Source organism: Scyliorhinus torazame, chromosome 3 (genome assembly GCF_047496885.1).
Source record: "Scyliorhinus torazame isolate Kashiwa2021f chromosome 3, sScyTor2.1, whole genome shotgun sequence".
Lineage (NCBI taxonomy): Eukaryota > Metazoa > Chordata > Chondrichthyes > Carcharhiniformes > Scyliorhinidae > Scyliorhinus > Scyliorhinus torazame.
Genome location: NC_092709.1, coordinates 250,470,341 through 250,497,606, shown reverse-complemented (window position 1 = coordinate 250,497,606; position 27,266 = coordinate 250,470,341). Strand labels below are relative to the sequence as shown.

The 27,266-nt window shown below is 45.6% G+C and overlaps 1 protein-coding gene across 10 annotated transcripts in view; it reads left to right on the top strand.

Moving 5' to 3' along the window:
- LOC140409050 (protein unc-13 homolog B-like) overlaps nucleotides 1-27,266 on the top strand; it is a 933,512-nt gene that overhangs the window by 737,894 nt on the left and 168,352 nt on the right. For all 10 annotated transcript variants that reach the window (XM_072497095.1, XM_072497100.1, XM_072497102.1 and 7 more), the window contains 4 exons: nucleotides 15,382-15,497; nucleotides 20,200-20,363; nucleotides 21,683-21,833; nucleotides 23,567-23,635. In XM_072497095.1, coding sequence (XP_072353196.1) covers nucleotides 15,382-15,497; nucleotides 20,200-20,363; nucleotides 21,683-21,833; nucleotides 23,567-23,635 — 500 coding nt within the window. The remainder of the gene's footprint in view (nucleotides 1-15,381; nucleotides 15,498-20,199; nucleotides 20,364-21,682; nucleotides 21,834-23,566; nucleotides 23,636-27,266) is intronic.

Genomic DNA, 27,266 nt, shown 5'->3' with positions numbered 1-27,266 from the left:
AATGGGGACAGGGGGCATCCCTGCCTTGTCCCTCTATGGAGCCGAAAGTATGCAGATCCCCGTCCATTCGTGACTACACTCGCCACTGGGGCCCTATACAACAGCTGCACCCATCCAACATACTCATCTCCAAAACCAAATCTCCTCAGCACCTCCCACAGATAATCCCACTCCACTCTATCGAATGCTTTCTCGGCATCCATCGCCACCACTATCTCCGCTTCCCCCTCTGGTGGGGGCATCATCATTACCCCTAGCAGCCTCCGTATATTCGTATTCAGCTGTCTCCCCTTCACAAACCCAGTTTGGTCCTCATGGACCACCCCCGGGACACAATCCTCTATCCTCATTGCCATTACCTTGGCCAGAATCTTAGCGTCTACATTTAGGAGGGAAATAGGTCTATAGGACCCGCATTGCAGCAGGTCCTTTTCCTTCTTTAGGAGAAGCGATATCGTTGCCTCAGACATAGTCGGGGGCAGCTGTCCCCTTTCCTTTGCCTCATTAAAGGTCCTCATCAGTAGCGGGGCGAGCAAGTCCACATATTTCCTGTAAAATTCAACTGGGAATCCATCCGGTCCCGGAGCCTTCCCCGCCTGCATGCTCCTAATTCCTTTCACTACTTCCTCTATTTCAATCTGTGCTCCCAGTCCCACCCTTTCCTGCTCCTCCACCTTGGGAAATTCCAGCCGGTCCAGAAAGCCCATCATTCTCTCCCTCCCATCCGGGGGTTGAGCTTCGTATAATTTTTTATAAAATGCCTTGAACACTCCATTCACTCTCTCCGCTCCCCGCTCCATCTCTCCTTCCTCATCCCTCACTCCCCCTATTTCCCTCGCTGCTCCCCTTTTCCTCAATTGGTGGGCCAGCAACCTGCTCGCCTTCTCCCCATATTCGTACTGTACACCCTGTGCCTTCCTCCACTGTGCCTCTGCAGTACCCGTTGTCAGCAAGTCAAATTCTACGTGTAGCCTTTGCCTTTCCCTGTACAGTCCCTCCTCCGGTGCCTCCGCATATTGCCTGTCCACGCTCAGAAGTTCTTGCAGCAACTGCTCCCGTTCCCTACTCTCCTGCTTTCCTTTATGTGCCCTTATTGATATCAGCTCCCCTCTAACCACTGCCTTCAGCGCCTCCCAGACCACTCCCACCTGGACCTCCCCATTATCATTGAGTTCCAAGTACTTTTCAATGCACCCCCTCACCCTTAGACACCCCCCCCTCATCTGCCATTAGTCCCATGTCCATTCTCCAGGGTGGGCGCCCTTCTGTTTCCTCCACTATCTCCAAGTCCACCCAATGTGGAGCGTGATCCGAAATGGCTATAGCCGTATACTCCGTTCCCCTCACCTTCGGGATCAACGCCCTTCCCAAAACAAAAAAGTCTATTCGCGAATAGACTTTGTGGACATAGGAGAAAAACGAAAACTCCTTACTCCTAGGTCTGCTAAATCTCCACGGGTCTACTCCTCCCATCTGCTCCATAAAATCTTTAAGCACCTTGGCTGCTGCCGGCCTCCTTCCAGTCCTGGACCTCGACCTGTCCAGCCCTGGTTCCAACACCGTATTGAAATCTCCCCCCATTACCAACTTTCCCACCTCTAGGTCCGGGATGCGTCCTAGCATACGCCTCATAAAATTGGCATCATCCCAGTTCGGGGCATATACGTTTACCAAAACCACCGTCACCCCCTGTAGTTTGCCACTCACCATCACGTATCTGCCCCCACTATCCGCCACTATAGTCTTTGCCTCAAACATTACCCGCTTCCCCACTAATATAGCCACCCCCCTGTTTTTCGCATCTGGCCCCGAATGGAACACCTGCCCCACCCAACCTTTGCGTAGTCTCACCTGGTCTATCAGTTTCAGGTGCGTTTCCTGTAACATAACCACATCTGCTTTAAGTTTCTTAAGGTGTGCGAGTACCCGTGCCCTCTTTATCGGCCCGTTCAGCCCTCTCACGTTCCACGTGATCAGCCGGGTTGGGGGGCTTTTTACCCCCCCCTTGCCGATTAGCCATCCCCTTTTTCCAGCTCCTCACCCGGTTCCCACGCAGCTGTGTCCCCCCCAGGTGGTGCCCCCCCGCCCATCTCACCCCATACCAGCTCCCCCCCCTCCCCAGCAGCAGCAGCCCAATAATTCCCCCCTCCCATCCCCCCCCGCTAGATCCCCCACTAGCGTAGTTACACCCCCCATGTTGCTCCCAGAAGTCAGCAAACTCTGGCCGACCTCGGCTTCCCCCCGTGACCTCGGCTCGCACCGTGCGATGCCCCCTCTTTCCTGCTTCCCTATTTCCGCCATGATTATCATAGCGCGGGAACCGAGCCCACGCTTCCCCCTTGGCCCCGCCCCCAATGGCCAACGCCCCATCTCCTCCACCTCCCCTCCTCCTCCCACCACCTCCTGTGGGAGAGAGAAAAGTTACCACATCGCAGGATTAATAACATAAAACTCCTCTTTCCCCCCTTTTTACCCCCCTCTTCGCCCCCCATACTCGCCCCACCACTTTGTTTCAAACGTTCTTTTTTAATAACCCGCTCATTCCACTTTTTCTTCCACGATAAAAGTCCACGCCTCATCCGCCGTCTCAAAGTAGTGGTGCCTCCCTTGATATGTGACCCACAGTCTTGCCAGTTGCAGCATTCCGAATGTTATTTTTTTGTGAAGCACCGCCTTGGCCCGATTAAAGCTCGCCCTCCTTCTCGCCACCTCCGCACTCCAGTCTTGGTATACGCGGATCACCGCGTTCTCCCACTTACTGCTCCGAGTTTTCTTTGCCCATCTAAGGACCATCTCTCTATCCTTAAAACGGAGGAATCTCACCACTATGGCTCTGGGAATTTCTCCTGCTCTTGGTCCTCGCACCATCACTCGGTATGCTCCCTCCACCTCCAGCGGACCCGCCGAGGCCTCCGCTCCCATTAACGAGTGCAGCATCGTGCTCACATCAGCTCCCTCCGCACCTTCAGGAAGACCAAGAATCCTTAGGTTGTTCCTCCTCGCATTGTTCTCCAGCGCCTCCAGCCTTTCCATACATCGTTTATGGTGTGCCTCATGCAACTCCGTCTTCACCACCAGGCCCTGTATGTCGTCCTCATTCTCGGCAGCCTTTGCCTTCACGACCCGAAGCTCCCGCTCCTGGGTCTTTTGCTCCTCCTTTAGCCCTTCGATCGCCTGTAATATCGGGGCCAACAGCTCCTTCTTCATTTCCTTTTTAAGTTCTTCCACGCAGCGTTTCAAAAACTCGTGTTGTTCAGGGCCCCATATTAAACTGCCACCTTCCGACGCCATCTTGGTTTTTGCTTGCCTTCCTTGCCGCTGCTCTAAAGGATCCACCGCAATCCGGCCACCTTCCTCTCCTTTTTTCATCCGTATCCAGGGGGGATTCCCTTCTGGTTCACCGCACAGTACTTTTAGCCGTTAAAATTGCCGTTGGGGCTCTTATTAAAAGCCCAAAAGTCCGTTCCACCGGGAGCTGCCGAAATGTGCGACTCAGCTGGTCATCACCGCACCCGGAAGTCCCTGGCCCAATAACTTTTAAGTACAGCCAGACTTTCTAATGTCTCCTTGTTATGGAGTACATTAATTTGTGGGGGTTTGATGTTTCTCTTGCCGTGAATCTCAATCTCGAGGGCATATTTCAGAATAAGTGATCTCCCGTTTAATAATGAGATAAGGACGAATTAGCAGTTGCTAACCTTTGGAATTCTCTATCCCAGTGAACATTTGAGGCTGGATATTGAGTATATTCAACATCCTGGCGGTTAACATTGATCTGAAACTGAATTGGACTAGCCATATTAATACTGTGGCTACCTGGGCAGGTCAAAGGCTAGGAATCCTACAGCGGATAACTCACCTCCTGAGCCCCCAAAGCCTGTCCATCATCTACAAAGCAGAAGTCAGAAGTGTAATGGAATACTCACCATTTGTCTGGATGGGTGCAGCTCCAAAAACACTGAAGAAGCCTGACACCATCCAGGACAAAGCAGCCCGCTTGATTGCTCCTCTTTCCACAAACATTCAAACCCTCCCCCACCAATGGAAAGTGGCAGCCGTGTGTACCATCTAGGAGTTGACTGCAGTAACTCACCAAGGTTCCTCAGGCAGCACCTTCCAAACCCATGACCACTACCATCTAGAAGGACAAGAGCAGCAGATATCTGGGAACACCACCTGGAGGTTCCCCTCAAAGTCACTCACCACCCTGACTTGGAAATATATCGGCGTTCCTTCATTGTCGCTACATTGTGCACCTACATCTCAACGACTGCAATGGTTCAAGAAGGAAACTCACCACCACCTTCTGAAAGGCAACTAGGGATGGGCAATAAATGTGGCCAGCGATGCCCAAATCCTGTAAATGAATTTGAAAAAATATTGACGGCTATGGATTTTGAATCCATCAGGGAATTTGGGCATGTTGGCTAGAAGTTGAGGCCACAGTCAGATCAGATTGGTGGAGTAGGTTCAGCAGGTGGAATGGTCTACTCCTTCCTTTTTAATGTTCTTATATTATTAATTCTTACCCCACCCAGTGTCTCAACTACCTTCTCTTTCACTATGAGTTTGGCAGCATTTCCCAGATATTTATTCCCCAAATCGGTATGGGTTTTTAGCCGCTCCCAGGAAATCATAAGGTTTGGGCAGAGTGAGGCATCTACATATTGCGACACACACAGGGCGGGATTTTCCGTGACCTGACGCCGATATCATAATCGGCAATCATGCGGAGAATCGACTCCGACGCCCAAATCGGGGCCACCGCCGATTTGACGCCGGTCAGCCATGCTCTGCCCCCTCGGAAATACTGCCATCGCGTCGTCACTGCACCGTTGCAACGGCGTTGGCACGTCATTAGCTGACCCTCCCGCGATGCTCTGCCTCCGATGGGCTGAGTTCCCCTGGTCTCAGCGGTCGTAAACCCAGCGTGCCGGCTGCAGATGCTCGGCCGGGATCTATGCAGCTGGCCGGGGGTGGCTTCCGCGAGGGCTGGGGGGACTGGTGGGGGTGGGTTGTGGGGTTGTGGATGGCGGGTCGAGTCCGCGCACAGCCGGCTCCATGTTGTATGGCATGACTGCTGCAGGTCGTCAGCCATGCGCATGCGTGGTCAGGGACCTGGCCATTTTCCCACCGTTTTCGGCGCGGGAGCCGTGAGTTTCACCCGGCGCCGCTGCTAGCCCACCGGTCCCGGAATCGGTGAGGATCCAGCCCCGATTTTTCCATTGTAAACATCCTGTGGATTTTCCCTTCGAGCCTGCACTTAGCTGCTGAAACGGAGAATCCAGCCCATGATATCACAATTATATGGGACGAGAACAATTCCTCCTGCTTTTACATTTTGCTTATTTCTTCTAAAAGTTAAATATTCTACAATCACTACAGTACAGAAGGAGGACATTCAGCCAATCGAGACTGCACCGACCCTCTGAAAGAGCAACCTACTTAGGCCCACTCCCCTGCCCTATGCCCGTAACCCCATCTAACCTGTGGTTACACTAAGGGGCAATTTAACATGGCCAATCCACCGAAACTGCACATCTTTAGACTGTGGACGGAAACCGGAGCACTCGGAGGAAATCCACGCATACGCGGGAAGAACATGAAAATTCCACCTAGACAATCAGCCAAGGTCGGAATTGAACCCGGGTCCCTGCCGCTGTGAGGCAGCAGTGCTAACCACTATACCACCGTGCTGCCCCTGACTATCCCCCTTAATATCTTGAATATTTAATTTCAACCTTAGTCAACTGTGTCTCCCTAATAGCTATTACATCAAATCTGTTAATTTCTATGAATTCACCTACCTTTGATTTTTCTCTAGTTTTCTCTGATGTCACTAATGCCCTATTCCCTTTGATACTCTGTTCCGTCCTGACCCACTCTGCTTATTTTTACCCAAAATACTGCTGTGCTCGAGAGCCTTGACGTGTCTGCTGTTTTTTAATTTACCATTTCCTGAATACTGTTCCCCCCACTGCCAATTTGTTAGTTTAAAGTCATGTCTACTTCCCGAATTATTTAATTTGCCAGGGCACTGATTCCAGTCCAGATTAATTGGAGCTCATCCCAGCAGAACAGCTTTTAGAATGTTGCTGAAATGTTTGTGGGTTTTGCCTGAAAAGAAATTTTTAAATCCCCTTATTATCTGTTAAAGTTGAAATGAGTCCTGTCTGCAAATTCAGGATTGCGAGGATACTGTAGCGAGCTGCCGTTTGCATGTTGAAGCTGTGTATAATGCAGCTTGTGGCTCAGTGGTAGGATTGTTGCTTCTGAGCCACTCTGTTGATCTGGGACGAGATTCTCCGACCCCCCGCTGGGTCGGAGAATCGGCGGGGGCTGGCGTGAATCCCGCCCCCGCCGGTTGCCGAATTCTCCGGCACCGGATATTCGGCAGGGGTGGGAATCGCGCTACGCCGGTTGGCGGGACCCCACCTCGATTCTCCGGCCCGGATGGGCCGAAGTCCCGCTGCTAAAATGCCTGTCCCGCCGGTGTAGATTAAACCACCTACCTTACCGGCGGGCAAGGCGGCGCGGGCGGGCTCCGGGGTTCTGGGGGGGGCGCGGGGCGATCTGGCCCCGGGGGGGTGCCCCCACGGTGGCCTGGCCCGCGATCGGGGCCCACCGATCCGCGGGCGGGCCTGTGTCGTGGGGGCACTCTTTTCCTTCCGCCTTCGCAACGGCCTCCACCATGGCGGAGGCGGAAGAGACTCCCTCCACTGCGCATGTGCGGGAATGCCGTCAGCGGCCGCTAACGCTCCCGCGCATGCGCCACCCGGAGATGTTATTTCTGCGCCAACTGGCGGGGCACCAAAGGCCTTTTCCGCCAGCTGGCGGGGCGGAAATTCGTCCGCCGAGGGCCTAGCCCCTCCCGGTTGGGGCTCTGCCCCCCAAGATGCGGAGCATTCCGCACCTTTGGGGCGGCGCGATGCCCGACTGATTTGCGCCGTTTTGGGCGCCAGTCGGTGGACATCGTGGCGATACCGAAGAACTTCGCCCTTGATTCCCAACATTGCACCAGTAACCACAATTGAAAAGTAATTTGTTGATTATGAAGCACTTTCGATGTTCTTAGATCATGAAAGGGGGTATATAAGTGCAAGGATTCTTACCTTATTCTAATAGTTAAGATAAATGAAAACACTGCTGAACATGTTGAAATGTTCATGAATTCCTTTGTTTGTGTTATAACCTGACCCAAGGTCATGGGGTCTGCACCATCAGGTGCCCAGTAGCCTCACCTGAGTACGATCACGCCAGATGAGAGGGCGGAGCTACACCCTTAACCTAGGGGACCTTGCGACATAAATACCCTGGCCCAAGAGTGGGCCAGGCACGGGGGAACTCTTCAGGGAATAGGAGTGTATTTGAATATATGAATAAATCGTGTGATTTTCTCAAACCGTCATCACTTCTGAGTGGTCGCTCACCTGGGACTTTCCACTGTTATAGTACTTGCTCACAATTTCAAAAAATTCATGAGATATTAACTTTCTTTGTAATAAATAGTTCTTCCATTCATGTATGTGTGTAGACGAGATAACATTCTGAATATACTCAATCTAGTCACAAAACCATTCAGTACATAGAGTGAATGGTAACTATTGGAAGATGTGTTCTTCCTCCAGGGGCAGAAGAAAACAAAAATGTCATCCGTACTGCTATTCCAGCTACTTACTCCGATTAAGAATAACATTGCGAGTAGTGTGAGATGTCATAGTACGTGTTGGAGACAATTTGGCAGATGTCTCCCTCCTCGAACTGGAGAAGTGCACCAGTCATTAGTTATGATGTACAACCAAGGTAAATGGGCCATTTACACAGGGAACAGAATTTTAGCCTTACTTGGGGGCAGATTTGCAGTTGGGTGGGGATGTCAAATTGTGTGTAATGCTCTAAGGCCACTTAAGCACCTCTTAGCACCCACCTTGCAATTTTCTTCTGAGCGGAGGCCAGCGCTAAGTGAGAGACCCAGCAGCTTTCACTGCTTGGACTCGTGATGGACCAAGGTTGGATGTGCCCTCAAGCTCATCGGAGGATCCCCCCTCAGCCAGCTCCGCCAGGGTTTCCCATCTCCATCTGACCTGAGTCCAAGACTTGCTATCCTCACCCTGTCAAGACTTAGCTGTCCCCCCACTTATCTCCCAAGCAGCTTGAGCGATGATCACTGTTGGGGACTTGCTGCAGTTCCAGAGGTGGCCACCCATTGGTGCTGCTGGGACCAGACTGCAGCCAGCCATTTGCCTGTCCCACTGGGCATTAACACTGTGTCCTCTGCCAACACAAGATGGCTGCAAATATAGTCGCTGATGCACGTTTGTGTATGCGCATTGGTCCGCGCATGCACAGATAGTAAATGATGCTGAATCCCAGTATACATCTTTACCTATTTAACCACGCCTTGCAACCTTAATTTCAGAGCCGATTCTGGCCTGCAGTCCTGAAAAAACTTTTTTTTTTTTGCTGAGTGTAATTGATGTTGCCGCCTTTAGTTTGAGGTAGGAAGAGATCTGGATTATTTTCTGCTCGCCTGTGACCTATTTAATTATTTACAGACAATTCAAAGCATTCATCCCTGCTCGAGAAAGGTTACAGGCAAACGTTGTTGAACTCAATGTTGAGCCCCAAGGACTGTAATGTGACTAATTGAACGTTAAGGTGCTGCTCCTGCAGTTTGTGTTGGGTATCACAGGAACATTGCAGCAGGCCAAGAACTGGCATGTGGGCATGAGAGCAAGATGCTGAGGTGAAATGGGGTCATGCTTGCAGGCTGAGTGAAGGTGTTCTGCAAAGCGGTCACCCAGTCTACATTTAGTCAGCCAATGTAGAGGAGACCACATTGGGAGTAGGAAATACAGGAGTCCAAATTGAAGGAGGCAGAAGTGAAGTGTTTTTTCAGATTAGATTTAGATTTATTGTCACGTGTGGAGAGGTACAGTGAAAAGTCTTGTTCTGCGTACAGTCCAGGCAGATCGTTCCATTGATGAAAAACATAGGACGTACGATAAATACACAATGTAAATGCATAGACACGGACATCATATGGAGTATCCAGCTACAACAGTAGAGAAGATGCCTAGAGAGATCAGTTCAGTCCATAAGAGGGCCATTCAGGAGTCTGGTAACAGCAGGGAAGAAGCTGTTTTGGAGTCTGTTAGTGCGTGTTCTCAGACTTTTGTATCTTCTGCTCGATGGAAGAGGTTTGAAGAGAGAATAACACAGGGTGAGGAGTTTTTGATTATGCTGCCCACGTTCCCAAGGCAATGGGAGGTTTAGACAGAGTTAATGGATGGGAGGCAGGTTCGTGTGATGGACTGGGCTGTGTTCACGACTTTCTGTAGTTTCTTACGGTCTTAGGCCAAGCAGTTGCCATACCAGGCTGTGATGCAGCTGGATAGGATGCTTTCTATGGTGCATCTGTAAAAATTGGTAAGGGTCAATGTGGACATGCCGAATTTCTATAATTTCCTGCGGAAGGATAGGCTCTGTTCTGCTTTCTTGGTCATAGTGTCGACGTGGGTGGACCAAAACAGATTGTTGGTGATGAGTACACCTAGGAATTTGAAGCTGTCAGCCATCTCCATCCTGGTACCATTGATGCAGACACCTTGCTTCCTGAAGTCGATGTCCAGCTTCTTAGTTTTGCTGACATTGAGGGAGAAATTGTTGTCATTGCACCATGCGACTAGGTTCTCTATTTCCCTTCTGACTCATCGCTTTTCAAGATCCGACCCACTATGGTTGTGACATCAGCCAACTTGTTGGTGGAGTTGGAGCCGAATTTTGCCACACAGACATGAGTGTATAGGAATTATAGTAGGAGGCTAAGTACCAGCATTGTGGGACCCCGGTTTTAAGGACTGTCGTGGAGGAGGTGTTGTTTTTTATCTAAACTGATTGTGTCTATGTGTCAGGAAGTCAAGGACCCAGTTGCTGATGGAGGGTCCGAGTCCTAGGTTTTGGAGTTTAGATATGAGCTTGGCTGGAATTGTGGTTTTGAAGCTGGAGCTGTAGTCAATGAATAGGAGTCTGATGTAGGAGTCCTTGTTGCTGAGCTGCTCCAGGGCTGAGTGTAGGGCCAGCTGTTATATTACTCTTTGGTAATATATTGTTACTCTTTGCTTCATAATCCAGAATGGTCTGAAGGTGTGATTCTGAAGAAACCACCAATCTTTAACTTAATGCAAAACTGATTAGGAACTGGTTTAGCACAGTGGGCCAAACAGCTGGCTTGTAATGCAGAACAAGGCCAGCAGTGCAGGTTCAATTCCCGTACCGGCCTCCCTGAACAGGTGCCGGAATGTGGCAACTAGGGGCTTTTCACAGTAACTTCATTGAAGCCTACTTGTGACAATAAGCAATTATTATTATTATTATTTATTGACTAACGATTGGTTAACATTGAGTTTGCACACTCCACAGAACTATAACTAATAATCAAGTAATCTAATTTAAATTAATAAATAATTTAACCTACACATGCTGCTTCTATCTAATATTAACTATGCTGTGATCTATCTCTCTTATACTCTACTGTCCAGAAACCTCTAGTTAGAAGCACCCAAGATACTCTGAGTTCTCATATTTATAGTGGTAACTAGTGGTGCCCTCTAGTGGTTGTGTTACCCTGAGATGTAATAATTAACCCTTTACTTGTCCACATATATACATATTATTACAATAGCGTCTGCTGTGGACCAGTTGTGGCGGTGTGTGGATTGCAGTGGGTCAAGGCATTCTGGGAGTATGGAGTTGACATGGCTCATGACCAACCTCTCAAAGCACTTCATAATGATAGATGTCAAGGCCACCGGAGGGTAGTCTTTGAGGCACGTTGCCTGGTTCTTCTTTGGCACCGATATGATAGTGTCTTCTTGAAGCAGGTGGGAACTTTGGAACGGAGTGGGGAGAGTTGAAGATGTTTGTGAACACACCCACCAGTTGGTCCGTGCAGGATCTGACAACCAGGGACTCTATCAGGACCCGTCGCTTTCCGTGGGTTCACTTTCAAGAAGGCCGATCTGACTTCTGAGGCTGTGACGGTAGGCATGGGTGTGTCCGAGGCTGTTGGGGAAGTTGGCAATGGTTTGTTGGCTTCCTGCTCGAAACGAGCATAGAATGCATTGAGTTCATCGGCGAGGGGTGCTCTGTTGCTCGACTGTTTCACTTGAAAGGATGTTTGGAGCCTTGAACGATGAGAAGGGAGGAGGTAAAGTGAAAGATGGTGCACCATCTGCAATTGCAAGGGAGGTGCTGTGGGAAGGGATAAATAATTAGGAGTGATGAAAGAGTGGGCCACAGTTTCACGGAGGAAATAGTTGCTGTGGAATTCTGGCAGGGGATTGGGAGGGTGAGGGGAAGGTGTGTTGCATGGTGGCAACAAGTTGGAGTTGGCGGGAATGTGGCTGCAAATATCCATTTGTTCTTTTATTTTTTCTGCAAACATACTTTAAAATGTACAAGTAGGTTCAATTTATCATCAAGTGTTTCAAGTGTGTGTCAAAATACACAATGCACTTGTGCCATTTTTTGAAGCATTATTACTTAAAATAGTAAAATTATTTAAACCTTTTGGAGCGTTGAGACCAGTTCTTGGGCAGATGGTCTTTTTACAAGGATGGGTTACACATCAGCAGGACTAATATCCTCAGTGGGAGATTTGGTAGCATGTTGAATTTAAACTAGGCCGTCAAGGGAATGGCAGCCTGAGGGAATTCAGATAAGAGAAAAACAAAGAGATAAAGGGAAGTAGAAACTTGGTAAATGAAAGTCGAAGGCAGCAGAAACAAATGCCAGCTTCAAATGGAATCAAAATAATGTTAAAAAGGTACAATTAAAGGCACTCTATGTGAATGCATGCAACATTCGCAATAAAATAGGTGAATTGATGGCATAAATAGAAATAAACGGGTATAACCTGTACTTAGAAGTTTACTCTTGTGTGTGTATTAATCGAGAATGAATAGGGAAGGGAAATGCTGTTCATAAACATTCAATCACTGACTCGAGTGTTGCAAATGTATAATTGTTCATTGCTTTAATTTTATTTTATCAGTATATTTCACCCTTGAACTTCCTGCCAGGAAATGTACACGAGTCTGCTTTCAGTTTTGTATTAGTACATTATTAGCCAGTCAGAAAATCTGTTGTGTCTCCAGGTAATACTCCGATGATACGTCTCAATGAGATAATCATTTAACCTACAGAATTGTCAGGTAACTGTCACAAAGTGCAATTTCCACCTTGGATCCAGACGAAGCAGCCATAAAAATTCTTATTAGCCTAGAATCTCCATATGTGACTTAAATTTTGTTTGCGATGTTTTACGATGTTAAATGTGCTACATAAATGCCAGTTGTTGTTCTCGTTTAGGTAAACATTGTCCAATGTTAAATACCTTGAAATATTGAGAAATGAATCTGAGAAACAAATCTGAAAACTGGCTGTTTGTGTAAGAAATTGTACCTTCTTTTGTACTTTAAAATGTTTTTTCACAGGATGCATGCACGCCAGCTAGATCAACATTTATTGCTCATTCTAATTGTCCTTGAGAAGGTGGTGGTGAGTCACTGCCTTGAACCGCTAAAGTCCAAGTGATGTAGGTACACCCACAATGCTGTTAGGGAGGTAATTCCAGGATTATGACCCAGTGACGATGAAGAAATGGTGATATAGCTCTAAGTCTGGATGGTGTGTGGCTTGAAGGGGAGCTTGCAGGTGATGTTCCTATGCATCTGTTGCTCTTTTCCTTCTAGATAAGTGTTTTTCAAACTTTTTTTCCGGAGACCCATTTTATCAACCGGCCAATCTTCGGTACCCACGCCGGCTGAACTTCGGGACCCACGCCTGCCAAACTTCACAACCCATGCCGGTCGACGTTCATGACCACGCCGGCCGACCTTCAGATCTGGGCGGCCGACATTCGCGACCCACCATTTTCTCTTACCTTTAAGGCGCGAGGTGAGCCTGCTTGGTCCTCATGATCTCACTCCAATCAGGTTCGCAGGAGGAGAGTGTAGATTTTGTACCTCAGTTCGTAAACTCTGAGTAGCTCCCCTGTTGACTGATCATTACAGTAACTCTTCAAGCGGATGGAGTTCACCGTCATTGGGATTGACTGGTCACTGTTTCGATTCAATGCTTCAATGTAGTCTAAAAGGTCAGCAGAAAACGTACAGCCACCCTTCAGTACACAGAGGGCGACGATGTGATGATTTCCCACGGCTTTCATTAACGTTCAGTTCTGTCCATGATTAAACCATGAGAGATCATTACAGTAATGTTTTAAGGATGCAAAACAGATTGAGGTCATAGCCTTGTTCATTACCACGCAGTCAGCCACCGCCATGCTGCGATCGCACTTTGTCCCCGGGTCCAGGTCCCAACACCCCTGGGCTGCATACGCACTGATGAGCGGACATGCATGCGCAGTGGGCCCGCATTTTTTTAGCTGGTCGCGGCTGCCATTTTCAAAGCCGCTCGCAGCTGGCATTGTTAAAAGCCGGATGCTGCGGCTGTTGCCAGTGATTTCCCATGATCGGGAACGCCGTGATGGCTGGCTCCACGACCCTCCCGACACCTGCCCGCGACTCACCCACGGGTTGTGACCCCCACTTAGAAAATGGCTGTTCCATATGGTCGAGGTGACAGGCTTGGAAGGTGCTGTTGAAAGAACCTTGGGAGGTGCTGCAGTGCATCTTGGAGATTGTACACGCTGCTGTCTCTGCGTGTGGGCGATGGAGGGAGTGAATGTTTAAGGTCGTGGATGGGGTGTCAATCATGTGGGTTGTTTTGTTGCTTTGATTGTGTTGGGCTTCTTGAGTGCTGTAGAGAGTGCAAGTGGAGAGTATTTCATCGCACTGCAGATTACAGACAGGTTTCGGGAGGTCAGGAGGTGAGTTATTCACTGCAAAATCTCCAGCCTTTGACTTGTTCTTCTAGCCACAGTTTTTGTATGACTGGTCCAGTTCAATATTTGGTCAATTATAACCCCCAGGGTGTTGATCGTGGTGGATTCAACAATGGTAATACCAAGGGGAGATGTTTGGATTCTCTCTTGATGGAGATGGTCATAGACTGGCAGTTGTATGGCACAAATGAAACTTGACACCTACCAACCCAAGCCTGAATGTTGTCCAGGCCTTCCTGTATATGACATTTTAAAAAAATTAATTCGCAACATATGGGTGTGGGTGGCTAGACCAGCATTTGTTGCCCATCCGTCATTTCCTTTGAACTGAGTGACATACTCAGACCATTTCAGAGGGTCTGGAGGTGGATCTGGAGTCACATGTAGGCCAGATCAGATAAGAATAGCAGATTTCCCTCCCTAAAGGATTTTAATGAACCAGATTTTTTTATGGCAATCAACTTTTAATTACAGATTTTTATTCCAGATCCAAGTTTCACTATCTTCTGTGGTGGGACTTGAACCCGGATCCCCACAGCTTTAACCTGGATCTCTAGATTACTAGTCAAGTGATAATACCACTACACCACTGCCTCATCATGGACTGCTTTAATATCTGAGGAGTCACGAATTTGTGCTGAACATTGTGCAATAATCTGCAAATATTCAATTTCTGACCCTGTGATGGGGGGAAGCAGCTGAAGATGGTTGTGTCTAGGACACTACCCTGAGGAACACCTGTGGTGAAGTCCTGGGACTGAGATTGGCTGCCAACAAGCACAACCATCTTCCACTGTGCTATTTAAGACTCCAACCAATGGTGAATTTTCCACCAATTCCCATTGACTCCATTTTTACTTGAGCTCCTTGATGCCACACTCGATCAAAGGCTAGCCTGGTATCAAGTGTGGTCACTCTCACCTCACTTTGGATTTCAGAGGGATGATACTCTCATTACATTTTGTAGACAAATTACTTTTACTGGTTCTTCTACTGCACACCCATGCATAACAGTCAGACAGCTATGTTGTTATAGCAGTTCCCTGAGGACATGTATAGTTGAGGGCTGCTGGTTTTTTGAAGAATTATGTTCATTAAAGAATTATGTCCAAGCAAATGAAAGGACTTTTGGTGAGAAAAGTGCAGCCTGCCCAATTTTCAATCCATCAATTATCAGGACAAGCTGTCCTCAATGGCATTATTCTACGAGAAGTATTGTGCTGTGAGCCTTTAAGATCACAAAATGCTGTTATCAGAGCCTCTGCTCAATCAAGATTCAATTCTCCTGCAAGCCTTTTAGACCGAGCTTTGGCCAAAGTTTAATTGTCTTTTAATATTTTAGTTTTTTTCACAGCTGGGAGGCCTTGAACGTGATTATCTTTTTGGTTGAACTTTGCATTGTGGTGAACAATTCATTAAGATGAATGTCTGTAAGAAACACATATCCTGAGTTAATTTGTTTTCTTTTGTAGAGAAGAGAACAGATAAATCTGCAGTCTCTGGTGCTATTCGACTGCAAATCAGTGTTGAAATCAAAGGTGAAGAGAAAGTCGCTCCCTATCATATCCAGTATACATGTCTGCATGAAGTAAGTTCAGGATATATGAAGTATGGGTGATTGAATAAGTTCAGGACATATGAAGTATGGGTGATTGAGTGATAACAGAAATGAATTGTGAACAAATGCTAATTTTACAAAGTGATTAATCATGTGTGTCCTTATGAATGTACAGCAGTGAGAACTGGGTATATTTTTTTATAAAATGTGAAAGTAATTTGTTTGTAGACTTCTTAAAGTTTGATGTTATATTGATTGTGTTTCATGTTATTTATATCACAGGATACCAGGTTATTTTTAGTACTAAATTAAGGAAAATTACACAATGCTGCATGTAACATTGTGTCACAACCTGAGAGATTGGAGGCAGGTCAGCAAGCTATTTTAAAGGTCATGTCTAATTTTCCAAGTCGAAATATGAGCGAACCGTGCATTAGAACATTGTTCTTCCACATCTGAGATTTGAATTCACATCCGACCAGGACTAGATAGTGTTCGCTTGTCTCTGTCTGTCTCTCTCTTGTGTGTCTCTCTCTCCTCCTCCCCATAATGGCTTTATCTTCGCAGTTCTGCTCCTAATTTGCCATTCTCACACAAAGAAAATGTAAAGATAGCTAGTGTGAGAAATTAGGGATTTGAAACAAGATTCACACATGTTTTGTGTTAAGGTGCAGTGAAGGAAATCTTTATTCTTTATTGGATCGTGTTGTAGCAAATGTGGGACTGTTAGCTCCTGACACTGTAGGTGCCCAAATTGGAAACATGTCCCCTTCACAGCTTTACTTGAATGAGCACACAATTCATCAAACAACATGGATTCAGAGAGAACATCGAACTGTTTTGTAAATTTTATTAAATACCTCTGTCGCGTGGTGCCCCTCAAGCAAGAGGATTGGAAATTTCAGCTATAATGAAGAGGGCGATTTTCCAAACATAGGGCTACGCATTTTGGCCGTATTGCAATTGTTTCTTTTTCTAATATCTATTTTCTCTTTGGGTTTTGCTGCATGGAAATTATGAGCTTAAATTCCTCAGACTTACCTCAGGAACATTTGAAGAAAACCTTTGTGCTAACAGTTGCGAGTCTGTGGAGCTGTTTGACAAAAATAAGAATGAAGGAACATGGGGATTAGATTTTTCAACAAGGCCTTCATATTTGAAAGGCTTTTCATATTTCTCGCAAAATTATCTCACTTATTTCATTTCACAAACGGTGTTCCTTTGTGTACATAGATATATAAACATATGGTGGCATGTACTTCCTGCTATTGATCTTCTTTGAACCTCCTGTGATTTTCCAAAAATGTTGAATTCAGAGAGGATTAGAAGTAGAATCAGCAGTTGTCTCACTGGCTCAGTCAGTTTATTATGGGAGTGATGTAGCCCTATAGATCACAAATTTGCAGATATAATTCCCTATTTGTTCAGTTAACTGATCTTAGTTGCGTGGGAAGGAGGTGTATTACAGCGAACATCAATGCCCCACAACAATGACTTGCTAATAGCATTTTTGATTTGTCAAGGAAAACTGCTGAATACTAGTTTTTACATCTTTTAATGATTCCCTGAAGCATAATCTTTTATAAAATGAATAGATCTTTACTGTCAATGCTCTCCCATCCCTGCTGGTATGACTGAGTCTACCATAACCCCAAAATTCACGAGCATCATTACGGTATTTTGAACAGTATCTCATTTTGAAGATACCTTCCTGGCAGTATTCCTGATTGTCTCAGCATTGATTTGACATTGACAGCACATGAGAACTGGCAGGTTTAAACACCGGTTTCAGTTGTCTCCTTAACATGACTTAGTGGTCATAGACTCAGAGAGTCATAGATGTTTACAGCATGGAAACAGGCCCTTCGGCCCAGCTTGTCCATGCCGCCCAGTTTCTATCACTAAGCTAGTCCCACTTACCTGCATTTGGCCCATATCCCTACAGAGAGCTGACTGTACCTGGTATTCCCAGGCAGTCTTCCATCCAAGTACTAACCAGGCCTGTCTGCTTAGCTTCCACGATCAGAAGAGATCAGGCATTTTCAGACTGGTATGGCCGTAGTCAAGACTAGTATGGTCGTAGTCCTTGTGTCTCATGTCTATATGGAGAAAGGATTCAGCCCAACTGAAATAAAGAACTATGTAGTGACAAAAGAAAATTCTATTTAGATACCCAAATTGAAACAACTTGCATTTACAAAGGGCTGTCTTGCACAAGAAAACATTTTGGCACACTTAACAATAAGGAGGAAAGAGTGTACACCAGCATGGGGAAACAGTAGGAAAATAAAGATATTAAGATGGGGAATCCAATTTTTTTCATAATTCATTTACGGGATGTGGGGGTCACTGGCTCGACCAACATTTATTGCCCATCCCTAGTTAGACCATAAGAAATTAACAAATAGGAACAGGAGTAGGCCGTTTAACCCCTCAAGCCTGCTCCGCCATTCAATAGGATCAGGTGTCATGTGAGAGTACCTTTAAGAAATGGGTGTTCAAGAAATGGGTGTTTATAAAATATCTGTAGTGGGTGTACCTTTAAGAAATGGTTGTTTATTAGATAGCTGCAGTGATGTCAGAGAGTGGATGGAGCTGGGCTGTCTCTGCTTTACTTCCATTTTGGGCTGTTTGCTACAGGGTGTGGTTTGTTTCGTTTTGAGAGCTGGATAGCTGCAGGCAAAGCAAGGAGCTGCATAAGGATCTCTCTCTGCAAACTAAAGACTGTCTCCAAATCAGTTTCAAAGTGAATTTAAACCTGATCTCTGTGTTAAAAAGGGTCTTTTGTCTTCCGGATGTTGTTTTGGAATTTATTAAGGGTTATCTATCAAGTACTGTATTCTTTGAGGGATTTATTGGTGTTGATAGTTGTTAAGATGTTTACTGTGGGTTTATAAAGTGTTAACTGGTTTCATAAATAAACATAGTTTTAATTTAAAAGTACTGTATAGCTCTGTTGTACCACACCTGTAGAGTGGACCGTGTGCTACCCATACCACAATCTAGTAAAAGTCGTAGGTCAGGTGAACTCCATGATACACTTTGGGTTCTCCAAACCCTGGCCCATAATACAGGGCTGATTCGACATTCCTCATGTCCACTTTCCTCCCATTTCCCCGTAACCCTTGATTCCCTTACTGATCAAGAACATATCTATCTCATCCTTAAATATACACAAGGATTCTGCCCCACAGCTCTCTGTGGCAAGGATTTCCAAAGAGCCTCAAGCCTCTGAGCAATAACCTGCTCACAGATGCTCAGTTTGGGTTCCACCAGGGTCACTCAGCTCCTGACCTCCTTACAGCCTCGGTTCAAACATGGACATAAGAACTGAATGCCAGAAGTGAGGTGAGAGTGACTTCCCTTGACATCAAGGCAGTATTTGACCGAGTGTGGCATCAAGGGCACTAGCAAAACTGGAGTCAGTGGGAATCAGGGGGAAAACTCTCCATTGGTTTGAGTCATACCTGGAACAAACGAGGATGGCTGTGGTGGTTGGAGGTCAATCACCTCAGCTGCAGGACATCACTGCCGGAGTTCCTCAGCGTAGTGTCCGAGGCCCAACCATCTTCAACTGCTTCATCAATGACCTCTTTTCCATCATAAGGTCAGACGTGGAGATGTTTGGGGCAGCACGGTGGCGCAGCGGGTAGCACTGCTGCCTCACGGCGCCGAGGTACCAGGTTCAATCTAGGCTCTGGGTCACTGTCTGTGTGGAGTTTGCACGCCCCGTGTTTGCGTGGGTTTCACCCCCACAACCCAAAGATGTGCAGGCTAGGTGGATTGGCGACTCTGAATTGCCCCTTAATTGGAAAAAATGAATTGGGTACTCTAAAATATTTTTAAAAATAAGTGGGGATGTTTGCGGATGACTGTACAATGTTCAGCACCCTGGCTTACCTGTACCACCCTTCTTGAAAAGTGGAATAACATTAGTTGTCCTCCAGTCCTCTGACACTACCCCCATGACCAGAGAGGAATTAAAAACCCTGTAATATTTTAGAGTGGAGAAAAAGGAGCAGAGACAGAAGTCCAAGTTTAGAAGGGTGTAGGTTCCATACGGGAATGGAAATCAGAAGGATGTAAAGTGGGTCAAGGCCATGGAGAGATTTGTAAGTTGGATCAAAAATTTTAAACTCACAGGCAATGGATGGCCAGTAAAGTTTAGAGAGGATGGGAATGATGAGAATGTGGAACAAAATGCTGTGAGGGCTTGATCTCTGGCTCTTTGGATGAGTTTCTATGTCTAAGGGCATTCGAGAAGGTGACTCTTAATTTGGTGAAGGAATGGACAAGTTCTCCAGTAGAAGGGCAGCAATGGCTGTGGAAGCAGACAATGTCTCAAATCAGGAAAACATTTATTTTAAATCCAGTTAAATTTTATCTAATGCAGCTGGTTCGTGGTGATGAGATTTAGCGTGTGTAAGAAAACAATGGCTAAGATTGAGACAATATTTTACATGCCACTGAGCCATCACCTTTTTATCCTCCATGAAGGGAATATTATGGTAATCCATTTTAATTATTTATGTCAAAATTGTGCAACCAATAACAACTTGGAAATGGCTTCACAGAATTTCACTAAATGTCATGGATGCTGCAACTATATTTTGAAACACTCTACTTACTTTCAACAGTTAGATACGAGTGGAAAATGCTTAGTGCTCTGGATTACTTGCTATACTTCTAAATGTTGCTTAATGCTAAACTTCTCAGCATTACTCTTTTGCAGAACCTTTTCCACTCTCTCACAGACCTTCAGAGTAGTGGGGCTGTAAAAATACCAGATGCAAAAGGCGATGATGCATGGAAGGTTTATTTTGATGAGACTGCACAAGAAATAGTGGATGAGTTTGCAATGCGTTATGGAATAGAATCCATTTACCAGGCAATGACGTAAGTTTAAAACATAATTTTGAGGAGGACTCGTGATAACTTACAGAAGAAATATAACCTGAGCATTCCTATTCACCAAACAATGCAATAAATGGAATAAGATTGCAATGGAATCCAGCTCAAATGAAATCTAGTGGTCCAACAGTTATATTATGGCATGTGTCTTAATGAGCACAATAGCTTGAGAACAGAGATTAGGCCTTGACTTGGGACAGGAATCAGCAGCCGGGTGCTGAGGCAGGTGGCAACTGTCCTGGCAGCATGACCCAGGCACCTGGTTAGTTTCCCACCTCAAAACAGATGGATATGGCAGCTGGCCAGCCAATAGAATGGCATGTGGCAGGAGGCTGCTACCTGCGACCAAAATCATAGGGAGGAGTATTGGGAGGACCCTGTACTAGGTGATGGAGCGCCTGAAACCAGGAGGCCTAAAATTTCCTTGTGTGAAGCCGCCCTTGTCCCAGAAGGAAAGTAGAGTGGAAAGACTTATCTGCATGGTCCTCTTGTGGTCCTGTCTCTTCTCCCCACAAGTTAAATCTGGCAGGCCACAGTGGCTTATCTACCCAAACTACCGTTTAACATAGCAGATGAAACCTGGTGACAATCTGCACATTTAGTTTCCAGTGAGTGCCCTTTAAATGGAAAGGTTATGGGATGCCAGCTGGTTAGTCTTTCGGGCAGTTTTATCTGCCTGTCCACCTGGTTTTTGCTCAATCAATTGGATTAAAATTACCCGTAGCATTTTGGCTAAAAATATATGAAAAATATAATTACTTGAATGTTATTGTGCGATTTTTCTTGCTGCAATTGTCAAGTGTTTTTGTGAGGGTGGAGTTAATATCAAAGACTTGTAAGTTGTCTGATACAACACAAAAGATGTACAAAGCAGATATTTCGAATTGAAATAGCTGAAAGAAGGCTATGAACTTCAGAGTGAGCTGTGAGATGGGAAAAAGTACAAATGTTCGGCAATCGATGGGCAGACCCGATGGGCCGAATGGCCTCCTTCTGCACTGTAAATTCTATGATAATCTAAAAATAAAAACATCTTCTGAGATAAGATAGATTAATGTGTCACATAGGCATCTATGTCTTTACCTGAAATGTCAACCTATTTTCAGATGCCAGCTGACCTTCTGTTATTTATGATCATTTTGTTTCATATTAAAACTGAAAGTGAGATTTTCTTTTATTATCATGGGTTACAAATTTTGGCTTTGCTGGAGGTATTTGAAAAATGTAGCAGTAAGCTTAAAGCTTTTTCTGTTTCCATTGTGAATGAGTACTAAATATCTAATTGTATGCTTCTGCCGTTGCAGGCATTTTGCTTGTTTGTCTTCTAAGTACATGTGCCCTGGAGTGCCAGCAGTAATGAGTACCTTGTTAGCTAATATCAATGCATACTATGCACATACCACTGCCTCTACCAATGTATCTGCCTCTGACCGCTTCGCTGCTTCAAATTTTGGGGTATGTTCGTGCATACAGTTGCTTCAGATTTTTGTGTCACTTATTTTTATTTACATTTTCATCAACTGTTCTCCTCCCATTCTATGTTCCTTTCCCATGTTATACATCATTTCCAAATCAGGGAGTGATCACACTGGCATTTTGCTCCAAGCTGCTCCCAGGGCTGACCGGTTCCAGATCTGTGCGAGCAGTACAAGTTGACTTGCCTTTGCTATGTGTTCCTCCCCTGATTTTCACACACAGCTTCTCTGAAACAGTCAAAATGAGATTGAGAAGCTCCTGGGTGAGGAGGCTCGAGCAAGAAAACCAGTGTGCATTTTCCCACCGTGTTGAACAAGACTCTGTCCAATTTAAAGGGGAAAGCGAGACACAGACAGTCAGCTAGAGGGATGGAGCCTAAAGAAGCCCTCAAAGCCAGAAATCCATAGATCATAAAAGGGCGCCCCGATCCTCCTCCCCCCCCCCCCCCCCCCCCCCCCCACCGTCCACGTTCAGCCGCAGCAGCCCCCTTCCTGGTCAGATACTCGACCTCCAATCCTCATCACTGGCTCCCCGCTCATCATAAGCACCATTCTTCCTCCTCATCACTGGCATCCCCACACCATTTTCCAGGTTCCAGCCCAATTACCCTTCGCCGTCTTCGACCCAACCCGCCTTCCAGAAGCATTGGGGTGATGTCACCCTCCCGATGGGGCCCCCCACGGGTCTGCGCCTTGCACTGCCAAGTTGATACTGCCAGGCGGCAATGCCAGGACACGGCCCAGCCATATCCCTCACCACCCAGAGGCTGTACCTGACTGTGTGCCCCCAGCATGGTCATCACAACTGGGTTTCATCTCTGAAACTAGTGATTCGCTCCGGCGTGACGGGTGGGTGGGAACATACAGTGAGGGCGGAAGTAGCGGTGTTAAGCCCACTAATCACACTTAAATTTATTACAAAATATACGTATCACCATAGGCGTGAACCTAATCATGCCATCGGCAACTGGGGAAGATCGCACTCTGGATTCTTGCTGGAGCAAATTGCGTTTTTGGCCTCTTTCGCGATTTAGCAGTCATTACAGAATTTACGCCCATGGCTAACACTTTCGGTAAATCGCAGCCACTGTGTGGGATACAGAGTACCATCATTGCCAATTATGCTTCAATTTGCTATCTGTGTTCTATATAAATGCATATGCTTTGTATTATTTCATTAATATAACCATAAGAATAACTCAGCTGTTTGTGTATGTTATGTAGCTTGATATCAAGGTTATATTTAGAGAATTATTTGTTTTTACTCCTGTCGGCTGCTTATGTTTCAGTATTGCATATAACAGTTTATTTTACATTATGCTAATTCATTAACTGTCATTTAGCAACTGTTAGGTGCACTAATTCATATTATTAAAACCTTTAACAATAACTAGGTGCTGAGAAGGACTAGAATTCAGCCTAAGTCATATTTATACTTTTGTTCAAAATAGATGAAAAACAACACAAAGGGGAAAACATTTACAGACTAGTTTTTGTGATTGAAAGGAGAAACCGTAAAAAGTACTTCATAAAATTGTAAACAAGATGAGTAAAGTCATTAAAATGTAATTAGGTTTCCAAATATGTTGCCATGCAATAATAACACTTCCAACATGCTCGATTGTCTATTGTAGATTATGGCTTTTAATGGCAAGAACTTTCATTTTTGTACAGTAGTGATTCTAATTATTTCTTTCTGTTTCAACAAATCAGAAAGAAAGATTTGTGAAACTACTTGACCAACTACACAATTCTCTTCGCATTGACCTGTCTATGTATAGGGTGAGTGAAAGTTGTGTTACCTACCTAACGAATATACAACCGTAAAATACTGCATAATAATTTCCTCAGTAAACTCTGCACCTTTTCTTGGTAATCCAATGTGACAGTGGAACAGAAAACATCAGACATAACTGGATACTACATTGCCTCTGTCATTATAAATCTCAGCACTTCAGTTGAGCTGATCATGATGTTTGCATTCAACAGTCAAAAAGAGATGAGTGGAAGTATGTTTACAGAACTATTTTTGTTGTGATTCTGCTGACATTTGCAAACTACTCGAGCTTAACTTGTTATGGTTTTTGATGCCATTAGAGCCTCTTCATTTGCTGTTTTGTGCCTCGCTGCTTGTTTCCCATTGTTTGAATTTAAAAACACTCACATTTTCACATTCATGAGAAATGTTTTAAACATGTACTTATTTCCTATCAATGGGTCAACTGAGCTATCACAGGTTATATCAAATGGAAATGCAGCTCCACGATTAAGTGGAAAACAATTGGAGTTAAAAAAGATATTTTGGTGCCAACATCATTAACCAATTGGAAAGTAGGTAATTGAGTCATTTATCCAACTTTTCTCAATTACTCTGGAATATTGTGAGTTGTATTAGGGGAAAATGTGCATAAAGCTGCAATACATTAGGAAAATTCACGTTATTGAATTCATCGTGAGAAAGTTTGATACTGGGCGAACATTTATTGAGTTCATGAATTTACACGATTGAAGATTGCAGTTATACTTATTAAAGATTCATACCTTTCCAGGTTATAGTAATGTATCTTCTGTTGTTGAACTGTCAATTCAAATCTGACCAGTCAGAGAAGTTAGGCTTGACTATGACTTTATCAGTTCTGTTTACTGTTGTTCTTCCATACAAAGGGTTTAATTTGTTCGAAAGTTGCCTCTGATTTCTTACTGTCTTATGTTCTGCCCTGACCACAACTTTGATCGATTTCCATAGCTCAGGTGGTATTTGTCATGCAGGACAGGATCCTAGACACTAAGAAGGATCTTGTCATTGTGTCACTACAGTATCTGAAGAAGCAGTCAGTTATTCAAAGGGACTTAAAGGTGGAAGGCCTAAGAACATGAGTCTTTGTAACTCGCTGAAATAAAGGGAGAGGAGACTTTCTATGAGCCAGGAAGTCCATCAGGAGCCTCCGGGGCCAGAACATCAATACTGGGTCTTCCCGTCTTTTCCATCAAGCAATCCAGGGAAACACCAATAAAAAGGCTGAGCAAGAGGAAAATGCGCCAAGATACATGGACCCACCTTCTCAAGGGAATTTATATCCTGTGGTTGGCGAAGAGATGGTCAGTCGTAGTCCCAGCAGTGGGAGAAGAAAATATAGGGAAGCAGCAATAAGGCTCATCCAGTTGTTCCGTTGCTGCCACAACAAATTTGGTGTGGGACAGGAGAAAAGAAAATCCAGTTCTGTTTCTTAGAATCAGCTTTAGCTTTTTGTTATGAAATACTGAGTTGAACCTTGCGATGATTGGCAACTCCGCTCCAATTTACTGACCTTGCATGAGAGCTCCACATTTCTTGCCTGGACTTCTGAACTAGGTTTATGAGAAATGTGGTGCATAGAATCCTTTTTCATTGTGCAGGAGTGTCGAGGGAAGCAAAGCCACTCCTCCGTTTATGGCACTAGCTGCCGTATACCGGTACGTTTAAATGTCCAAACGCAACTTTGACAAGCTATGTAGAGAAGGTAAGTGTGTAAAGTAACTAGGTTAAAGAGAGTCATGGGGGCTCAGGAGAGAAGTCTGGTGGTCAGGGGGTAGTTGGGAAGTGTTGGAAAAATAATTGATGGGGGATAGTCAGGGGTTGGGGGGGGGGGAGGGGGGGGTTAGTCAGAGGATCCAGTGAGGAGTCAGAGGTCAGTAGTATAGTTACGCTGGAGTTAGAACTGGTTCGAATTCTTATCACATTTCTTGGGTAACTTCTCGCAAGCGAGTCAGAACCATCTGAAATCTGTGATTGTAACTCAGAGTTTCGGAAAGTTCCAGACGGGGATAATGCCCAATGAAAGTTGAAACTTTAATTGAGACATCAGAGCTTGGGACTTCAATGTTCATTATCAAGAGTGGCTCGATAGCACCACTACAGACTAAGCTGGCCAAGTCCTAGCTGCTAGGCTGAGTCTGTGGCAGGTGATGAGGGAACCAACAAAAGGGAAAAGCATACTTGACCTCATCCTCACCAACCTGCCTGCTGTAGATGCATCTGTCCATGACATGACAGTATTGGTAGGAATGACCACCACACAGTTCTGGTGGAGACCAAGTCCCGTCTTCACATTAAGGATACAATCCATTGTGTGAGATAGATTTTGAACAGATCTAGCAACTCCAGACTGGGCAACCATGAGGTGCCGTGGGCCATCAACAGCAGCACAATTGTACTCAACCACATCTGCAAACTCATGGACTGGCATATCTCCCACTGAACCATTACTACCAAGCCACAGAATTAACCCTGGGTTCGATGAAGAGTGCAGGAGGGCATGCCAGGAGTAGCACCAGACATGCCTAAAAATTAGCAGACAACCTGATGGAGCTACAACACAGGGCCACTTCAGTGCCAAACAGCATAAGCAACAAGTGATGGACAGAGCTAAACGATCCCACAGGCAATGGGTCAGATCGAAGCTCTGCCACATCCAGTCGTGAATGGTGGTAGACAATTAAACAGCTGACTTAGGGAAGATGCTCCACAAACATGCCCACCTTCAATAATGGGGGAGCCCTGCACAGCAGTGGAAAAGACGAGGATAAAGCATTTGCAACAAGCTTCAGCCAGAAGTGTCAAGTAGATGATCCATCTCAGCCTCCACCGGAAGTCCAGAGCATCAGGGATGCCAGTCTTCATACCTGTAGATTCACTCGATTTAACATCAAGAAATGGCTGAAGGCACTGGATATTGCAAAGGCTATGAACCCTGACAATATTCCAGCAATAGTACTGAAGGGTTTTGCTCCATAACTTACTGCGCCCCTAGCTAGCTGTTCTAGTACAACCACAACACTGGCATCTATCCAGCAATGTGGAAGATTGCCCAGTTATGTCCTGTAAACAAGAAACAGGACAAATTCAACTTGGCCAATTATCACTCCATCAATCATTACTCTTGATCATCAGTAAAGTGATGGAAGGTAGCCATTAACAGTGCTTTCAAGTGGCACCTGCTTTGCAATAACCTGCTCACTGATGCAGAATTTGAGTTCCACCAGGGCCACTCAACATCTGACCTCATTACTGCCTAAACATGGATAAAAGAGCTGACCTCCAGAGGTGAGGTGAGAGCGACTGCCCTTGACATCGAGACAGCATTTTACCGAGTGTGGGTTCAGAGAGCCCTAGCAAAACGAGGGTCAATGGGAGTCAGGGAGAAATGAATGTTGGTTGGAGTCATACCTGGCACAAAGGAAGATGGTGGTTGTCGTTGGAGGTCAATCTTCTCAGCTCCAGGACATCGCTTCATGAGTTCCTCAGGATAATCACCGAGGCCCAACCATTTTCAGCTGCATCAGCAATGACCTTCCTTCCATCATAAAGTCAGAAGTGCGGATGTTCACTGATGATTGCAAATGTTCAGCACCATCTGTGACACTTCAGATACTG